Source organism: Nanorana parkeri, unplaced genomic scaffold, assembly GCF_000935625.1.
Source record: "Nanorana parkeri isolate BGI_ZX_2015 unplaced genomic scaffold, ASM93562v1 scaffold138, whole genome shotgun sequence".
Classification (NCBI taxonomy): Eukaryota; Metazoa; Chordata; class Amphibia; order Anura; family Dicroglossidae; genus Nanorana; species Nanorana parkeri.
This window is the reverse complement of record NW_017306406.1, coordinates 1,824,325-1,845,089: the sequence shown is the minus strand read 5'-3', so window position 1 is coordinate 1,845,089 and position 20,765 is coordinate 1,824,325. Positions and strand designations below refer to the sequence as shown.

At 44.9% G+C, this 20,765-nt stretch overlaps 1 protein-coding gene across 1 annotated transcript in view; it reads right to left on the bottom strand.

The window, feature by feature from the left end:
- Window positions 1-20,765, bottom strand: part of ZFAT (zinc finger and AT-hook domain containing) — a 159,278-nt gene that overhangs the window by 37,104 nt on the left and 101,409 nt on the right. Inside the window, exon 13 of the mRNA XM_018554003.1 lies at window positions 9,635-9,773. Within this exon, the coding sequence (XP_018409505.1) occupies window positions 9,635-9,773 (139 nt within the window). The remainder of the gene's footprint in view (window positions 1-9,634; window positions 9,774-20,765) is intronic.

Genomic DNA, 20,765 nt, shown 5'->3' with positions numbered 1-20,765 from the left:
GGAGAGAGGGGACAGTTTGACATTATGAGGTTCCACAGGCTGAACCACAAATTCCCCCTCTAGTTCTCTCTAATGCAGATGGGCCGGTCTATGCAGACATGACGCCGCGACCCACTGCAGAGGGTGTCGCGACCCACTTTTGGGTCACGACCCACGAGTTGAGAACCACTGATCTAGAACAATACATAAATAAATCGGAATACACATTAATGGGGACTTCCACTAGGGAAGCCAGAAGTGGAAAAAGATTTGGGGGTCATTGTAGACCACGGATTGAACAATAGTTAGCAATGCCAGGCTGCAGCTAACAAAGCGAGCAGAGTCCTGTCTTGTATTAAAGAGGGAATGTACTGTAGAGGCAAAGCAATAATTTTGTAACGTTATAGATGACTGGTTCGGCCTCATCTGGAGTATGTGATCCAGTTTTGGTCACCAATCCACAGAAAGGATGTCCTTATGCTGGAGAGAGTCCAGAGAAGGGAAACTAAAATAATTAAGGGGCTGGAGGACCAAAAAAAATTAAGTTGAACATAAAGGTTGAACTCAATGGACCTGTGTCTTTATTCATCCTCCAATACTATGTAACTATGCAAGTACTTGTCTTGTAAAAGATATACACACCCAAACCTCGGTCCCGTCTGGCTGTTAGACAGGCAGCCTCTCTTCCCCTCTGCTCCGGCGGGCTAAGAACCCATGTGTCATCACATCAAAAACACTGTATAGCACGTGAGTTTCGTGGTTCGGGTAAGTATATCTTTGTTATGTTAGAACCGAAAACAAGCACTTAACCCTTGCAGTATGGGCGTAGCCTCACTTCAAGGGTTACATTTTTTTCCATGTGGCGTTCTTCTTTAAAGAGACCAAGATACCAACTTAAAAAACTACAGGTAAAGGCAAAATCGAATTACTTGTCGTGATTTTCCTTTAAATAAATTATTTTATTCACCGCCCACTGCTGGTGGAAGAAAAGGACCTGGACTGAAGACAGCAGGATTTAAGATATGCATACATGTATGTGTGGGGGAGTGGTGGTGTGGGCTTCACGGAGAGGGGGGGGGCATTAAGGAATGACAGCCTGCAACTAAAATTTTGCACACAGGTATCTGGCTTTGAGACAGATTTTTTTTAAATAATATATAACTGCAAAGAAGCAACAGAGAGCGACACACACATTAATGCTGCCTTTGTATTCATCCAGTGCTACACGCACCGTGTTATTGTTCCACAATTACTGGGCTTGATTCCTCATACATAATAGTTTGGGTTTCATTGCGGTGCATAGAGATCTTCAGCCGTGCGAAGATACAGAAAATCATTATACGGAGAGAAGAGTTTATTGACTATCAGCTGAAACAAGAAGATAATGGGATGCCATAATAGTGCAAAATAATAGATGTAGATAAAGAGGAGCAATGTGAAGAAAGAAAAGTATTTTTTTTTATTCCGGAAACAGAAATCTGAGCAAAAAACCCCAGTAATGCTAAATTTTATATATATTTTATAACTGTATGCCATCAGGGAATAGTTGACATGGTCAGCAACAATGTATAGGTCGGTAGTACATTGGTACATGTCAAAGTAACATCCACATGAATGGCAGGACCCAAGGTTTCCCAGCAGAACAATGCTCAAAGCATCACACTGCCTCCACCGGCTTGTCTTCTTCCCATAGTGCATCCTGGTGCCATCTCTTCCCCAGGTAAGCGACACATGCACCCGGCCATCCACATGATGTATAAAGAAAACATAATTCATAAGACCAGACCACCTTCATCTATTGCTCCGTGGTCCAGTTCTGATGCTCATGTGCCCATTGTAGGTGCTTTTAGCAGAGGACAAAGGTCAGCATGGGCACCTTGACTGGTCTGCTGCTACGCAGCCCCATACACAACAAACTGTAATGCTCTGTGTGTTCAGACATCTTTCTATCAGAACCGGCATTAAAAGGAGAACTATGAGGTGAGTGACAATCACTCAGCCTCATAGTTCGAGCCAACGTGTGACAATGAAACTGTCACATGTCGGCTCAATAGATCAGGAGGTGAGCGAACGCATACCGTCGCTCGCTCACTTCTCGATCATCTCCCTGCAGAGAGTGGTGACTACCACCGCTCCCTGCAGGGATTCCCCTCCTCACCCGCTCCGATACTCCAGCGCTGCATGGAGGAACAGACGGGCGGAGGGGGCGGGTACAGCTGGCTCTGCCTCTAGATAGGCAGAGCCAGCTGTCACTCACGCAGCTGGGTGGATCCAGACAGTATTGTCAGGATCCGTCCCGGCTGCGGCAGTCTCAGTATACCGCGAGCTGTAGCTCGTGATATACTGAGCTTTGGGTCACGGGAGGACGCTAATGTCCTCCCGTGACCCCGAAGAGAACTATGGTTAAAAACACTGACCCCATAGTTCTCTTAACTTTTTCAGCAATTTGAGCTACAGTAGCTCCTTTATTGGATCGGACTACATGACCAGCCTTTCCTCCCTACGTGCATCAATAAGCCTTGGCTGGCCATGAACCTGACGCTAGTTCACAGTTTTGGGGCTGCTTTGACCAAGTTGTTAAGCCATCACAATATGGCCCTTGTGAAACTTGATCAAATCCTTCCGCTTGCCCATTTTTTTGCTTTCAACATAAACGTCCGAGCAAAATGTTCACTTGCTGCCTAATATATCACACCCACTCCCAAATACCATTGTAACAAGATAACCAATATTATATATCCTACTACAGTATTTGTCAACATCATCCAATATCCTCGTTGGTCAGTGATTAATCTCCAGTCTATGTCTGAACTAGAAGAGAAGACTGGCTATAAATCATGGAATAGCCAGCACAGTCTCCAGACTTAAACCCGTCCAGTTGGTTTAGAATGAACTGGCCAGACGTTTCAGAGCAAAGCAACCTACAAGTTCAATACATACGTGGAGACTTCTGCAGCGGTGTTGGAAAAACTTTCTAAACAATATTTATTTTCCATCGCACAACAAATGCCATGATGTGCTTTTCATAGATGGGTTGAGGCTGAAACCGGTGACCGTCACTGCAACCGCCAGCATCCATCACTAGGGCCAGGAGCTGAAATAAGAGCGCTTGTAGCACAGCAATGCAAACACAATGCTTACGGATTGAGTTTACATCCGGAGTGTAGTGGTGTTGCGGCACTTCCTTTTAATCAAGAGGCTGGGACAGAGCTGCTGCAGCTCTGTCCAGTGTCTCAATGCAGCAACAGATTACCGCTATAGTGATCTATTGGTGGTTGAATGTAGCCAACAGTAGATCACCATTCGAAGTGATGCACGGAGGAGTCTTGGTCAGATTTCCACTGACCAGATCCAGACCCCAGCAGGAAGAAAAATAAAATAAAAATGGTAAACAAAGTGTAAAAAAAATACAAAGACATCCATCTATATACATTTATTTATATATCCATATATATATCCATACACACTTTTGTATATTTCTCACCAGATTAATCGTCAGTTCCCAACAATGATGCTGGATGATCTGGATAACATTTGCATTGACTGCAAATGTTAATGTAAGTGAATACAATTTCAACCAATCGCAAACCTGTGAAAAAGGCACCACCATGCTAATTTGTGCACTTACCAAGACTAGTCTATTTTATCTTAATTTTATGCTACCAATTTACTCACATCTTGTTTCATAATGTAGTGTTACAAGGGCAATAAAGCCCTACTAACGTAAAACACATCTGTTTATGTTGAGCTTTACCATTCTGCTGTGTTACATAAAAGTCACACCGAGACTTCCGGTTCCGGCGCCCGATGGAGTAGCGGTGTACGACAGTGCTCCGTCCCGCTAATTCCTGCTAAGGGCCGCTCGGCTGGAGTGGTCATACTCATTCGGAAAGCGTTGCCATGCTCGGTTCTTTCCCACTTCTCTGACACAAGTGAGGGCAGATGGACCTGCACCACCGTCCAAATAGGATCTACAGTTATAGACATATGGAACGTCTACGGCCCCAACACCGACAACAAACCATACTATACCTCCCTACTCTCCAAACTTAATCAGCCTACAAATGCTAAATACAGGGTAGTCGGGGGAGATTTCAATGCTGTTCCCTCCTCACTGGAAGACAGGACTGGCGCATCTAGGGCTTACCTTTCTAACATCTCCTCATCCTCTTCCCATAGAGACAGACCCTTGGGATCTTTTATCACCAGTAGTGGCCTCGAGGACGCCTGGCGACATCTTCATCCTCTCGAAAGGGACTTTACCCACTTTTCACACGCCCACGGAGTTATGTCTCGCATTGACTTGTTCCTCACTTCGCCCAATCTATTGTCCAAGATTCAATCAGCAGTGATTGAGAACATGGTGATATCTGACCACTCTCCGGTTTCACTGATGATTCGCAAACTGGATATGCCATCTCAGCCTTTGACATGGCGTTTTCCGTCTTACTTATTACAGGATGATACCTTCAAACAAAACATGTCCATGTGGTGGTATGATTACGCTGATTGTAATGTACAACATGTAGATGACCCTATTTTGTATTGGGAAGCTGCAAAAGCAGTCCTACGCGGCCGGATTTTAGCATATGCCATCTCCTGTAAGAGATTGACCATGCATAGATAGAAGGAGGCATGTCAGACAGCTCGCTTGACCTACACCACATACAAATACATTCCTTCAGATGAATATAGGAAGTCAGACAAACGGTTACCAGGTGGGAGGGATCAACACCATCTTTCCTTTTATATTTTCTACATTTTCCCTTTCCTTTCCCGCCCACTTTTATGATGGTCATTACCACTAGGGGCTAGTATCCAAGGAAAGTTAGAATTATAACGTGTACTATGACAAACTGTTTATCAAGAACTGAGTGTTTTACTTGTTTTACCTACGTTACCTGTTTTCAAAAAGCAAATGACAGAATATGAATATGAATATGTTTATAAATAGAATGTGTATATATGTCATACCACGTGAGGTATGTTTCCTCATGTGGTATATGTCATACCACATGAGGAAACAACATTATATGTGATATGTACAATGTTATCTGAGATGTATTCTGTGAAACTTAATAAATAAATACATGCTTAAAAAAAAAAAAGTCACACCGATATGCAATGCCATTTAATCAGCAGACGTCGTTGATTACATTTTGGGGTAAAAACATTACATAAACGCTGCGTTGGGAAAAGTTTTGCCGCTCAAAAGGTAAGCAGACAAAATGCTCAAGACAAATAATCCCATTTGCTTGTCTTGAGCGCTACAAAACGCTTAAAGTGACATTAAAGGAGAACTATGAGGTGAGTGCTTTTCACTCACCTCATAGTTCTAGCCGACCTGTGACAATGAGACTGTCACAGGTTGGCTCAGTAGATCGGGAAGTGAGCAAACACATACCGGCGTTCGCTCACCTCTCCATCCTGTCACAGCTCTCTGCTGTGACAGGGGAGGGGCTGGATTCCCCCCTCCCCGCTCCGCCATCGCTGACTGGTGAAACGGACGGGGGAGGGGGCGGGTACAGTGTACTTCTTTTCCTTCCCCCCCCCCCCCATGCTGTTTTAAGGACTTACCTTAAATTATGCCTCTTGATCGGATCATCTTCCCTCCAGTAGTCTTCAGCAATCCCTCCAGCGTTGGTGCCGGTCTCTGATCCAGTGCATACTCCTTGGCTCCCATGGTGTCTGTCCGATGTGCACGGCTGTGTACATTCACCTCCACTGTGTCTCTCCTCTCCACCAAAGATTTCTACTGCGCATGCAGCTGCCCCATCATCCTTGAGAAGCTCCAGATCTTCAGACTTGAGTGAGCGTCAGTGACAAAAAGTTAGTAAATTACCTTTTTGGTAACTTTTTAACAAAGGCTTGTGTAATTATACCTTAAGACAAGGAATCCCATTCATTTATTTGGCCCCCTATTCCCACCTGAGCATTTTGTTGCACAAGTTTCCCATTGAAGTCTATGGGACCAACATGCTCCAGAGACAGGCGTGCGACTAAACGCTTAGGTCTGAACAGGGGCCATAGAAATAAATGGGATTCCTTGTCTTGAGCATGTTGTCACACTTACCTTTGAATGACACAACGCCTAGGTGTGAATGGAGCCTTACATAAAAAATGAATTTTCTTTCGAATCTTTTACAATTTACTCCCCAAAAAATGTTATGAAAAAAAATATATATATATATATATTTGTATCCAAAATCTGCTACCCAATTAAATCCCTATTTGTCCCGAAAACCGCAATATATAATACATTAGGGTAAACTGCAAACGCTGAATAGTAAAATGTGCAGAAAAATGTTCTGGGACTCAGGAGGATTTAAGAAAGAGAAAAGTGCCTTGGGACTCACAAAACGATTCCATGATTTAATTTTAATCTTCAAATCTTTATCCGTTCTATGCTTCGATTACTGTGCAGACGGAGTCATTCAACCAACAACATATCAATAAAAACTGGAAAAATGGTGATGGTCTAAAACCTTTTATGGGTATGTGCATATACCCATGTTCCCCTAGGAGGTAGGGAGCTGCCTATTTGCTATAGCAATGCTTTGAGACTTTTGTTTAAATGACTTTAAGATCCAGCACCACTCCTGACCCTTGCTGAGCAGAGCTGTCAATCAACCTTCACAATCAGGATCACCGTTTCTTCTCTTAAAGCACCCCAGTCATGAGAGATTTATAGGAGGCTGCCATTGCTGATCTCTGCTTTTGGGAAAGTTCATTCCCTGGCTGTCATGCATATTTTGCATTTCAAGTTTTGCCTGAATTACTGTTCTGGACCAAGCATGGAGATCTGGATTTTTGACACTCGTATACAACATATAATGCTTGTTCTAGGTCTGCTCAATCATATTAAATTATGGCAACCAGCATTTTGCAGAATGAGACGAGCAGCGGCAGCCCCTAAAGTTTTCCTTTAAAGTGGTAAATATTGTGCAGCGTAGATCTCAAGCAGCTAGTGTGTCCATTGGAGAAGTTCTTCCTTTTTCCTCTTGTCCACTTTGTAAATCTGATTTTGGAATTGAGTGATTCCGGTTGTTGGGTATTCCAGTGGGGGTACAAATTGTAACTACAATATATTTGTGAATACTTACAGACAAGAATGTATATTGCAATTTTGAGCTCTGTAAAAAAGCTTTCAACTTCAGTTATACATAGTTACATAGTATTTGAGGTTGAATAAAAACATAAGTCCATCAAGTCCAACCTATTGCGTTTATGCATTTATGTTTGAGCAGGTGTGTGCGTGTGTATTAGTCCATGTGGGATTTTGCTCTTAGGCGTACCTGTACCCCTGTATGTTATGGTCTCCGAGGAACTCATCCAGCAGTTTCTTGAATGATTCCACACTCTTAGCCGAGATCACATCCTGCGGCAGCGAGTTCCAGACCCTAACAGCTCTGGCTGTGAATAACCCCTTGCGCCCTGTGTGTTGAAAGTTTTTTCCACCAATTTTTGGTTGTGCCCTCTGGTCTTTGTTATGGAGCTAACCGTAAACAGTTATGTTTTCACTAAAGCCCAATTCAAGCTTAAACCTTGCCCCTCAGTCCTCCCCTTTCCTGGAAGGTTACTCCCGCTGTGTGTTTTTTAATTTTTTTATTCTTCAATTTTTTTTCCATACTTATTTTGTTTTAAGATGTCTTCTCTGAGGAGGACCTGAGAAAGGTTTCCTTCCTCTTCTCCTGGGTGGTTCTCGATGATGCAGAGAACGTTACTGATGTGATGACGTCTGTGCCGTTCTCTGCATCCTTGTATGGTGTGTGCAGGGTCTCATAGTGACACCTCTACATGCCCGGAACTCACAGGAAGTAGGCTGAATGACGTTGTGTGTCATTCAACCTGGAAGAGGACCAGCAGGACTACTAAATTCTAAAGAAAAATAAAAATAATAAATTAGGCTTTAATTATGAATAGTTAGGGACTACCTCCAATAAGGCTACAAACCACAATAAAAAACTGTCGGGTTCTCACTTCACTCTCCAAGGAAGTCCATCCTATGGGCATCTTCAAAAAGTAAATTTACAATTTTCTACATGGATCTGGTTATTAGGAGCGAGCTAGAACGCGTGGAAATTAAATAAAGAAATACAGATGTATTTTTCATTTTTGACCATAGATACCCTTTAAGCAGTGCTGGCTGGAGACACCACAGTACCTGAAGCTGCTCTCAGTTTTCTGCTGTGACCAAGCTCAGATTTGTAAACCTCCACTGCTTAAGTTGCACATACTGTATATCCAGGTTCATTATGCATGTAGAATGTTTTTCTGACAATGTTGTCCATATTTTAACCAGATTGTGGGAGGATCTTGAATGGAGGCACAGTCAAAAATGCTTTTTTTTTGGGTATGCATAAAACTTTTTGATTGGACCACAGTTGCTTTCTCTCATCATTCTTTCTTCCTTGTTTTTGGTATGAAAGCTAGTTAGTGTTATGTCACATAGCTACGATATTTAGACCCCATGCAGTATGTATACACGGCTTGGCCCAAAAAATAAAAAAGTCACACACTCTAATATTTCATTGGACCATCTTTAGCTTTGATTACGAATATATAAGAACAAAGAAGAAACATGGGTCTTTTAAAGTGTTTATGATATATGAGTACAATGTATACACATATGTGGGTACCATAAGGAGGTAGTTTGGTTTTAATATGCTATTGTATCATGTTGAGGACATTCTGAATGTAACCAAGTCTCAAAATCATGTTGATTTTAATGCAATAAAATGTATTTTTTTAATACAAGATTACGTGTGTCTGATGAACATTTTGCATGGTTTAGACACCTTCAAAAGCCCCATGTTGCTTCTTTGTTCTTATATATTTCTAATTCGGGGTGTGGTGCCTATCCCCACTGGTTACATTTTTAAGAATATAACAAAAGCTTTGATTATGGCACGCATTGGGTGTGGCATCGTTTCGATAAGCTTATGCAATGTCACATTTATTTCCATCCAGAGTTGCATTCATTTTACACCAAGATCTTGTAGTGATGATGGCAGAGTGTGACCACTGTGTAGTCTTCTCCAGCACATCCCAAAGATTCTCAATGAGGTTAAGGTCTGGACTCTGTGGTGGCCAATCCATGTGTGACAATTATGTCTCATGCTCCCTGAACCACTCATTCACAATGTGAGCCCGATGAGTCCTGGCATTGTCATCTTGGAAAATGCCCAATGTGCCATCAGGGAAGAAAAAAATCCATTGATGGGAAAACCTGGCCATTCAGTATATTCAGGGGGGCAGCCGAGCTATTTTTTGGGGACATAACATTGCTGAACCTAGACCTGACCAACTGACACATCCCCAGATCATAACACATATCCAGTGGCCTAGTTCCTTATCTAAATCTAGGTGCTGACTTCGTTTTGGCCAGACAGTGTATTTTTTATCTTTTGGTCACAGCAGATCTGTAAACCATTTGACTGCCCTGCAGTTTTCTGAGGTCAAGTCACACCACGCTATAAAAAAATCCAAGTTACACATTGGATAATATCGGAGCTGATGAGGGTATACTAAGCAGGAGAGCCCTGTATCACCCTTCCGATATCAACAAAGACCTCTGTAAAGGAGGACAACAATGGTGGTGTCCTTCCCCTCTTCATTCACAGGTGCACTGAATAAACAGAGAACAGGCACTTACCTTGGAGGACGAGGGATTCTGCAGAGAGCTCTCCAGCTCCAGAGTTCACACATTCCTCATTGGGATGCTTCTTGTTATAATGCCTCTTCAGGGAGCCAGGGATATTGCAGGAATAGTGGCATAAGGCACAACCAAATGGCTGCAAGAAACAAATACAGAGATTTATACATGTAGGCAATCTGTAGTAGATGTACTTACACTAGAACACTCTGCTTAAGCAATTCAATTAAAAAAATATTAGATTATAATCTGCTTATATTTTGCCTTCCCTGGTTCCTCCCCCCTCATTAACATGCAAACTACAATTTTTTACTTAAACCTTTCTATTTTCATTACATACCTTATATTGGACCCAGTGATATAATCACTGGTTCCCTATACTTATCTATACAGTGCAGGTCATGGCTGGTAGGAGGTGCCTGCTGGGTGCTGTACATAGCTTCACAGCACCCTACGTCAGTACTCAAGAGCCCTCAGCTCTGATGCAAGCAGTGGGCTGGCTGTTGGAAGGAGTTACGCAAATATCAAAATGCCTTGATGGGTGGATGTCACTCTGGAGGAGTTGGTGCCCCTAGGCAGGCTGAGTTTGCATGTAGACCTCTTTAGGTAATGTCTGTGAAGGTTCTTATTCATCCAGGTCATGGCATATTTGTAAAAAATAAGTCAAGGCAACCAACTGGACTCGCTGTATTTTTCTTGAAGACGTTTCACTGGACAACGTTTTCAAGAAAAATACAGCAAGTCCAGTTGCCTTGACTTATTTTTTACTCTTTAGGTAATGCCCACATAGGATGCTGAGCCTCCATGATTGAAAGAACTGAAATCCAATAAATAAAAGGGATGGGCCAGGGAGGGTCAGGTCTGATGCTAGAGGTCCTACAGCCAGGAAATGAGGCGGGCTCTATCTGACTTGCTGCAGCTTCTAATGCACATTATGAGAAGCTCACAGTGTGCTGGGAAATCAGAGGAAGCCATTTCAGTCCAGGAGAGGAGCCGGTACAACTGTGCAAGACTGAAGGGAAGGCCGGATTTCAGCTTGAACAGTTCCGGGAGTGTCAAAATGTCAAACTTCCTGCCTGCACCCTGAGCTCAGTGCTGATAACATGTTGTGTGGATGTCACCAGCACTCCAAGTATGACAGAATACGTCAAGATTTTTAGTGAATCTTCATTTTATTTTTGAAGTCACTTAAAGTGGAAACAAGCGCTTTCGTCCTCCACCTCGCTCAAGAGCAAGTCTCAGCAGAAAAAAAAAAGCAAATGGCAACCTGCTTTCCTACATACCCGAAAGACGCGGCGTATTTAAGCCCCCCGTGGAGAATAAAACACAGGTTTCTGCGGCATCTCCCCTGGCAGGCATATACCTGGCATTTTAGCGCGGCATGCGGCAGACGGGCCCCTTGGAGGTAATTTATTCAGAGTGCTGGCTCTTTATCCCGTACAGCTGCCGGGCTGCTATTATCTCAGGATTATGTAAACTCTTGCTGTTCTCTGCTGATATCTGTCACCCCATTTCAGACACGTGTGTGACAGGTATTCAGTGTGCAGGTGCATTATACACTCCACTTGGAAGCTATTCAATTCTACAAATACGGTTGTTGCTACAGCAACCGAAGAAACTGCTTCATTAGCGGCGAACGAGAGGCACATTTATTTAAATATATAAGTGCATCGTTCTCAGCGCTACCGACCCAGCTGGGAATTAGCCGGCTGCTTTTGACAAATAAATGCTGCCCTTTACACACAGAAACTTGGTCTTACGCTATGGAGAACCAACGATGGACCGCTAGATTGCAGCGAGTTCCAGGCCCAGCATATGCTTCTAGCAGCTGCCTGCTTCTTAAAGAGACCCTGCCACCTTGACCATGCAGAGGCAAGGGAACGTGCCCGTGCAAAGGGCATCCCAACTCAATAAATTCAACTTACCCGTGCTCCCTTGTAGCTCCATTGTGCCCTGCAGCCGGAGTGAACATTGACTGTGATGGTGACCCAGGGATTGGTGATATCACTCCCCTGGTCATGTTATAGTGCTCGGGTCAAGCAATTGGCTGCTGGAACAGGGCACCATCACAGGGAAGCAGGTCAAATGTTCGTCCATAATGGGAAGTGCTGGGTATTCTCTCATGCTGTGAAGGAGACAGGAGCTGCAAGGAAGCGCAGGTAAGGTAAGTATATGGGGGTCAGGCTTTAAATATAGACTGTCACCTTGGCCTGCATGGGCAAGGTGGCAGTGTCTCTTTAAACCGGAGGGATGTAGGACGGGCTGCCAATCCTGATTGGCTGTCACAGGATCACATGATTGGGAGCCCACCCTACCCTACCGCATCCCAACTGTAAACATTGACCAAGAGCTGCCAGTGAGAGATTGGTCACAGTGCCGGAGGCACCAAGTGAGTGATTCCATTCACAGCACAAAACCGCGCCGCTGGCTTTACGCGTATAGTGTATGTTAAAGCCAACCAACTAGCTGCCAAATATATGTGTACGACCAATAGGAAGTGGTTAAACAAGGTCACCGGTCCATTAAGGGAAAACTGACATTAGCTGCATCTGTATTTTCTTCTTAGTATTCGATACAGTAGGGAAGGGTGAAAGATTTATTTTTTTTGCCATCTGTGTCGCATTGGGGAGATTTCCTTTAACTTCCTGTCTTGTAAACGCACCAGAAATCTCTCAAGTTGCCACCACAACACGTGACCCCATTGGATGGCTTCCCTTTTATTCCTGTTTCGATGGACTTGTAATTTTTGGATTTTCCCTCACTTCCTCAATCCCCGTGTAAATGGTCACCAAGGCAAGCAGAGAGGGAGAATCTCTCCAGCGGGGATATAGACAGCAAAAAAAAAGACAGGTTCTAATCCTTAAGTCAAAATCCTTGCCAAAATCTAAGCGACTAGACTCAACTCAGGGGTTGGCCAGCAGGTCCGCAAGGATCAAGTTGGCTTCATGCCTTTTGGGAGGCCACTGATAATATTCCTAGGATAACACTTTTGATTCACTTGGCTTGAACTTGCAAATGGGGGCTTTGGTACCGAATTCTGTAAGTGCACTCTACTCTCATCCTTCCGTCCATGTAGAATATGCAGGCTTCAGTTCTCCCCCTTCCCTATAAACAGGGGAACCAAACAGGGTTGTGCCCTGTCCCCACGGCTATTCGCTTTAGCCATCGAGCCTCTAGCCCTCTTGATTGGTGACCATAATTATATTACTGGTATTTCGGTAACTGGCCATAGCCACCAGTTGAGTCTATTTGCTGACAATATTCTTTTGTTTCCTACTAACCCTTTTATCTCCCTCCCCAACCTTTTTGCTATCCTTACCGCCTTTGGTGATCTTTCTGGTCTTTGCGTAAATTTGGGAAAATCTAAAGCCTTTAACATTTCCCCACCCTCCACCATTCGCAAAATAACTTTCCTTTTCCCTGGGCCTCATCGTCTCTTTCTCATCTGGGTGTTCAACTTACTAGTTCATATGACTCTCTCTCTATACAGTAAACTATCCGGCGTTATTTCAGAAATTGCGCACCCTCCTGGGAGCTTGGAGCCATTATCCACTATCATGGCTGGGTTGCGCTGGGGCAATTAAGATGTCCTACCTGCCCAAACTCCTATACTTTTTTAGAGTCCTTCCTGTCACAGACCTATTACATGCCTTACGCATTCTTCAGCGCCAAGTTATGCATTTCATTTGGTCCGAGCATAGACTACGTGTTCCCAAACACACAAGGTGGAATTTATCAAAAGTGGACCAAACATCTGTGCTTATCTCTTCAGTTAAGATTTGAAAATGAAAGTGAGAAGCTGATTGGTTGCTATGCACAGCTGCTCCAGTTTTGATAAATTGCCTACACAGTGTTTCAACCCAAATTCTCTGGGGGTCTGGGAGTTCCAAATCTGACTAAATATTATCAAGCATCCCAAATGGCTTCTCTTACCAAGTACAAAACCTCCTTTGAAACTCCCCTCTGGGTTTTCCCAGAAAGCGCTTAATTGTGAGCCATTAGGTGTGCATAACGTTCTTTGGTTACCCTCCAAACTCCAAACTAATCTTGCTAATCCGGTAACCTCCAACTCTCTTAAAATATGGGATTCAGTGAAATCTTGGAGTGGCCTTCTTTCTTCACGTTTACCACTTCTTTCCTTCCTTTCCGGGATTGGATTTCGTTTCAGTCCTGGTCCTCTAAAAATAGAACTAATTTTCAAGCTCTTTTGGACACCACTGGTATTGTCCCATTCCAGGCCTTTTGCAACCGACAGGTTATCAAACTTGTAATTGTTCCGACATTTACAAATCAGACACTTTATCATGTCTATGCGCCAAGTCCCCACAAGCTAGGAGATCTCTTTGCTATACACTTCACTCTTGCTAAATCCTCCACTTTCTAGTCATACCTACATGTCAAAATGGGCCGAAGACTTGGGAATGACTCTGGAACCTGATCAATGGTCTCAAATATGGGATACCGTCTATCATATGTTCAGTTCCAATTGACACATTACTGTATCGTGGTTATTGTACATTTACAAAATCTTAAAAAGGAGAATTATGGGGTTAGGGCTTTTCCCCATAGTTCTCCGACGGGTAACGGGAGGACACAAACTACCTTCCTCCCATTACCCAAAGCTCAGTAAACCGCCAGCTGCAGCTCGCGGTATACTGAGACGCCGCAGCTGAAACGGATCCCGACAATTATGTCTGGATCCGCCCAGCTGCGTGAGTGACAGCTGGCTCTGCCTATCTAGAGCAGAGACAGCTGTACCCGCCCCCTCCCCGTCCGCTCCCCCAGTCAGCGCTGGAGGATCATAGCGGGGAGGGGGGAATCCAGCCCCTCCCGTCACGGCTCTCTGCAGTGACAGGATCGAGAAGTGAGCGAGCGCCGGTATGTGTTCGCTTCCCGATCTACTGAGCCGAACTGTGACAGTTTAATTGTCACAGGTCGCCTCAGATTATGAGGCTGAGTGAAACGCACTCACCTCATAGTTCTCCTTTAATAAAGATATACATTCTTTAAAAAAAATGCACTCGGGTACCTTAACAATTAACAAAAATGTATCTTATTTGTGTATCACTCGGCTGTAGATCATCAAATCATCTCTGAATTGGTGCCTCCGGAGGGTGGCTACTTTTGTTCCCAATTGGTCCCTGTGTGTTGTAAAGTAGCCACCGCTCCAAGCTCTCTCCTGTGATGGACTACAATCTCAATACAAAATAGTAAACTAAACATGAGATTGTAGTCTATCCCGGGAGCGAGCTTGGAGCAGTGACTACCTTACAACACACACAGGGACCATGGGGAACACAAGTAGTCCCCCTCCCGAAGGAAGTACAGTGTCAGCACCAATTCAGAGGTGATTTGAGGATCTACAGAGCTAAATGATCCACAATTAAGATACATTTTTGTTACCAGTTAATGTACTTGAATGTATTTTTAAGGTTTACCTCCTGAGTTTAGTGTCACTTTAACAGGAAAGGGAGGGGGACCCTATCCTTTAAACTATAGCACTAATATTATCCACCAAGCAATGGTGGAACAAGAAGCAAGGCGCTCCCTTAGTAAGGACAAACAGGACCAGAATTGCTCAGGACCAGATGGTAGCGAAGGCTGACAGGCGCTCCCCCCACTTTGCAAGTGAAGGCACCTCCTGATTGTGAGGAGAGCTTAGTCCTAGACATGGTGGTTTTATGGACCAAGTATGCCCGGTTTGGACCTGGAGCTGGAGGCCTGAAAGGGGCAAAACAGACTTTGACAGTGTCCGCACCAAATCAGAGATGATTGGCAGATCTACAGCCGAGTGATACACAAATAAGATGCATTTATATTTATAGTGAAGATACTCGAATGTGTTTTTAAGACTTAACTCCTGAGTCAAGTGTCACCTTAAAGGTTATCACTTCATTATAGATTCTCTTTAACAGTAAAATCATCAAAGAACAAAGACGCAAGGTTCTGAAACCTCCCAATCGAATGATTCAAGGTCAGCCTCTCCCCGGGGGACTCGTTCTAGCCGGGATTATGCGTTATGCACATAGAATATATTACCTTAATCTTATCGCCTTACAGAACACCTATGGTCTAATAGGAAAATAAACTAATAAACAGGATTCTTTATTACAAAGTAACTGTAGAGAATAGTCATGAGCTGATCTGACCTCACTTTCGTGTTTTCCCAACAACTGCTTGGCTGAAAGGGAGACACGTCACCCAGGGGTCATATGTAATCTGTGACACATGTGACACCATCACAGTATCATTTCATGGACTGATCCTAAGCGTGCCGCACTTTAATCAAGCGCCGTTTATCGTACATATAACCAGAATATCACAAAAGAAAGAATTACATTTACACTTAAAACAAATTTTTAGCCGCACGATTAATATTCTGCAGCGCGAATGTGTGTCTTGTTACTGATCGAGCGTATCCTGATGTCTCTGTGTACCTACTATACGCCGTGAATGTGAAATAGTTCTCTGGGAGTACAGAGGGAAGAGAGGTCGATGAGGAGATGGACAGGTCAGAGCTGACTGCTTACCATCTGCTGAAGAGGAATGTGCGATGGTCTTGTATATTCTTTATTATTATGGTTAGGACTAGGGATGAGCGGAATGACCTGGGCAAAACTGATTACTGCTTTTGCGCTCTGCAAAATTTCAGCAAAGCAGAAAATCCGTTTTGCTTATTGAGCTGCTTCGGTGGCGTGTAAAAGATCTACTTTTCCTCCCATTTTTATTCATTTTTTTTCTTGATGAGGCATGTAGTTATGTTAGTTTATCTCATTAAGGCCCTTTGCTGTAACGTTTGTGTGTTAAGAGCGCGGCGGTGCCAGTGTCCCCCCAACCCACCCGCAAAATGCACATGTGCTGCCATGTACTACAACACAATGTGTGTTCTGTGCGTTGTTCTGTGAAACCTATTTCTTTTTTTATGTTGCAGCTTACATCTTCAATGGACAATGCACATCAAAGCATGAAAACAAATACACTGCAGCGCACTGTGCTGTGGTGTAAATGGACCCTGCGGGGTGTACTTCTGAAACATTTGCAGAGCTGTTCCTTCTGGGAAAATCTGAATTTTACATTTGCACCGCACCATGGCCACTAGATGGAGCTGGGGCACACAGGAAATGTATATGCTCCATCTAGTGGCCAAAGGTAAAAATAGGATTTTGTACTCACCGTAAAATCCTTTTCTCTCCGTTCATTGAAGGACACAGGGCAACAGATCGTAGATCCTGAATGGTAGGGTATATCGCCACCTGCAGTAGTAGGACGCTAGGCACATAACAAAAAGACAAGACAGCCTAGGGGCGGCCCCTGCTGGTGGCCCAACCCCTCACTTGCTGACAAGTCTCCAGTAAGTAACAAGCAGTTAGGAGTACACACCCAATATAGGAGGGCGGGACCTGTGTCCTTCAATGAACGGAGAGAAAAGGATTTTACGGTGAGTACAAAAATCCTATTTTCTCTCCCGTTCATTGAAGGACACAGGGCAACAGATCGTAGATCCTGAATGGTAGGGACGTCACAAAGCAGTACACACTGAGGGATGGGCAACAACAACAAAACACCCAAAGGACACCTCAAACAGCCGCCTGCAACACTTTGCGCCCCAAACCAGCATCCGCCGATGCCAAAACATCCACCTTGTAAAACTTAACAAAGGTGTTAACAGAAGACCAAGTAGCGGCCTTACAAACCTGAGAAACAGAGGCCCCATGGCGGAAAGCCCAGGAAGCCCCAACAGCCCCAGTAAAATGGGCAGTGACAGGAAACGGAGGCTCACGCCCCTTAACGGCGTACGCCTGAGTCACAACATTACGTATCCACCTAGAGATGGTATCCGCCGACGCGGCCCGACCCTTACAAGGACCCTCAGTGAGCACAAACAGGGAGTCGGTCTCGCGGAAAGAAGCCGCGGGTTCCAAACAAACACGAAGAGCGCAAACCACATCCAAACAGTGGAGCGCACGCACCTTCCTATGGACCGGCTTCGGACACAGGGAAGGCAAGACAATGTCCTCATTCAGATGGAATGCCGACACAACCTTCGGCAGGAACGCCGGCCGAGGACGGAGAACCGCCTTGTCCCGATACAAAACCAGCAACGGAGACTTGCAGGACAAGGCAGATTAAGAAAACACCGTGACAGAACGCAGACACATATGCGGCCCAAACTGCACGTGCGACAGCGTGGAAGTGCTGGCAGCGTCCTCCATTTTAAGGGTCTCCCTGACAGCGCGGACCAGCGCCGAGACCAAGTCACGTTATGGGTACCGACACAGGAGGCTGCAGGAAGACACAGGAGGCTGCAGCTGTGAAACAGCTGCAGCCTTCAGCTTACCTCAGATCCAGGTCCTCAGGCCATCCACCGGAGACCCCACATACATACCACCAGGGAAGACAGGAACCATCGCCAGGATCCAGGAGGAGCAGTGTACCGGCAGGAGAACGCCCCCGACCAAAGCCGCGGCGCCGCCAGCCTGCGGGGAGAGCCGCGACCGGTGGGCCGGAGCCCCCGGTCAGGAGCCCCCCCCTGGGACGAATCCCATAGGCGTCGGGGAGGACCACCCGTCACAGCCGACCCACCGTAGCAGAGTCTGCATGCGCTCGTCGGTCACCCAGGGAAGACTAGAAGGATCTACAGTCATCCAGCCTGTCGCCCTGGGGACACTTGCTAGAAGAAAAATCAAGTCAAACGGAAGAAAGGAAAAAAATTCTCCAGAGAAAAGATTTTAGCTCCTTACTCCTGACGCTAGGCAAAAAACTGGAGACTTGTCAGCAAGTGAGGGGTTGGGCCACCGGCAGGGGCCGCCCCTAGGCTGTCTTGTCTTTTTGTTATGTGCCTAGCGTCCTACTCCTGCAGGTGGCGATATACCCTACCATTCAGGATCTACGATCTGTTGCCCTGTGTCCTTCAATGAACGGGAGAGAAAGTCATATTGGCTTCCTAACCAATCAGGAAGCTGCGTGACTCGTAATGACCCACGCTCACGGCTTTCTGATTGGTCAGGAAACCAGGCTGCCTAGGAGGAAGTAAAGCCAGCTTTCTAGCCAATCAGTAAGCTGGGAGGTGGGTCATGACATGCCACCTGGCTTCCTGATTGGCTGGGAAGCCGGCTTCACTTGTTTCTAGGCAGCGTGACTTCCTGACCAATCAGAAGCCGGGACGCGAGTCATGACATGATGCCTGGCTTCCTGATTGGTCAGGAAGCCAGGCAGCCTCTGAAGCCAGTTTACTTTCGCTCGAACACCGGCTTCACAGGCAATCAGGAAGCGGGGGCAATGGGTAATGATCCGTCGCCCAACTTCCTGATAATCGGGGCACAAGAACCAGTACTCGGCACCGGCGTGTACCGAAAAAAATATACAATTACTCGCACTCGATACCGAAAAACCAGTATTGGTGCATCCCTAGTTATTAGTATTATTATACAGGATTCAACAGTTTGCACAGAGCTTTACGATATAAGGAAGACATCGCTCGTGAGAGCTTACAATCTAAAAAAGGTGTTATTAGCAAGGGACTATTTTTAGCACAAGAACAGGTCCTTCTGGAGCTTCTGTAGCCAACTGGAGCTATTAACAACCCATTGTGGCCTCAAACAAAAAATCCACCTAAAACCACCTTTATTTTTATCTCCCCTACTAACTCCATTGCGATTTAAGGTAAATATGAAATATTACATATTGATCATTTAGATTCCAATATCCCCCCAGAAGGTGGGGCTTTCTCTACCTTTTTACGTTTTCACTCTCTCTCTTCGGCCTGCTGTTTACAGAGCTCAATAGCTCATGCTGAAAATTACTCATCCCTTATTAGGGCTCATTCACACTGGGTGCAGTGCGTTCCGGCCCGATTTTGGCCGGAGCGCAATGCCTCGCATTGCGGCCGGCTCACTTTTTAGTCCACCACTGCGGCCGCAATGCGATCCACCACACGGGATCGTAAGGCACATTGTGCCTGTGGTCCGATCCTGTGCGGTGCGATCAAAATGCTACAAGCACTACTTTGATCGCACTGCACAGGGCCGGACCGCAGGCACAATGTGCCTTGTGATCCCATGCGGCGGATCGCATTGCGGCCGGAGGGCGTGGCTACGGCGCTATTCACTTGAATGGCCCGCCACGCCCCCTCCTACCCCACTAAAAAGTGAGCCGGCTGCAATGTGAGGCAGTGCATTCCGGCCAAAATCGGCCCGGAACGCACTGCATCTAGGGTGACTGAGCCCTTAGGCAGCTCGGTCCAAAGTTTTCATCAGACAAATCAAGCAGACTACTTCTCTGCTGCTTCTTTAGTTAACCCATAGTGCTCTGGGAATTTTTTCATGTATTAAAGCAGAACTGAAGGGTAAAAGGCTGCAGCAACTCTTTCCATAATGCACAAGTATGCATAGCATATGTCCACACATTGATAGACTTAACCCTGGGTGTGCACTTGCAAACAGCTCCCATGTTCTCCCACACCACCTCATCATTGCCAACTCATCTGCTTCTTCTAGACTAGAGTCATCTTTCTTTGGACACTGGGTGGACACTAATAATGTAACTGTGCACTGGAGTTACATTGTCCTGGAACCATTCTCTGCACTTTACTGATCCCGGGAGTGGACTGAGAATGTACATCGCAGTATGGATGAACCACAGCCAGTGCACACACAGACCAAATAATTTTCTATCACAGGGCTTTGTGTGTGTGAAATTATATATATACATATATATACATATATATACATATACATACATACATACATATATACAGGTGAAACTCGAATAATTAGAATATCGTGCAAAGTTCATTTATTTCACTAATGCAACTTAAAAGGTGAAACTAATATATGAGATAGACTCATTACATGCAAAGCAAGATAGTTCAAGCCGTGATTTGTCATAATTGTGATGATTATGGCTTACAGCTCATGAAAACCCCAAGAACCCCAAATCCACAACCTCAAAAAAGTAGATTATTACATGCAATCAATAAAACAAGGATTGTAAATAGAACAATATCGTACCTCTGAAAAGTACAAGCATGCATATGTACTCAGTACTTGGTTTGGGCCCCTTTTGCAGCACTTACTGCAATTACTTTTGCACGATATTCTAATTATTCGAGTTTCACCTGTGTATATATATA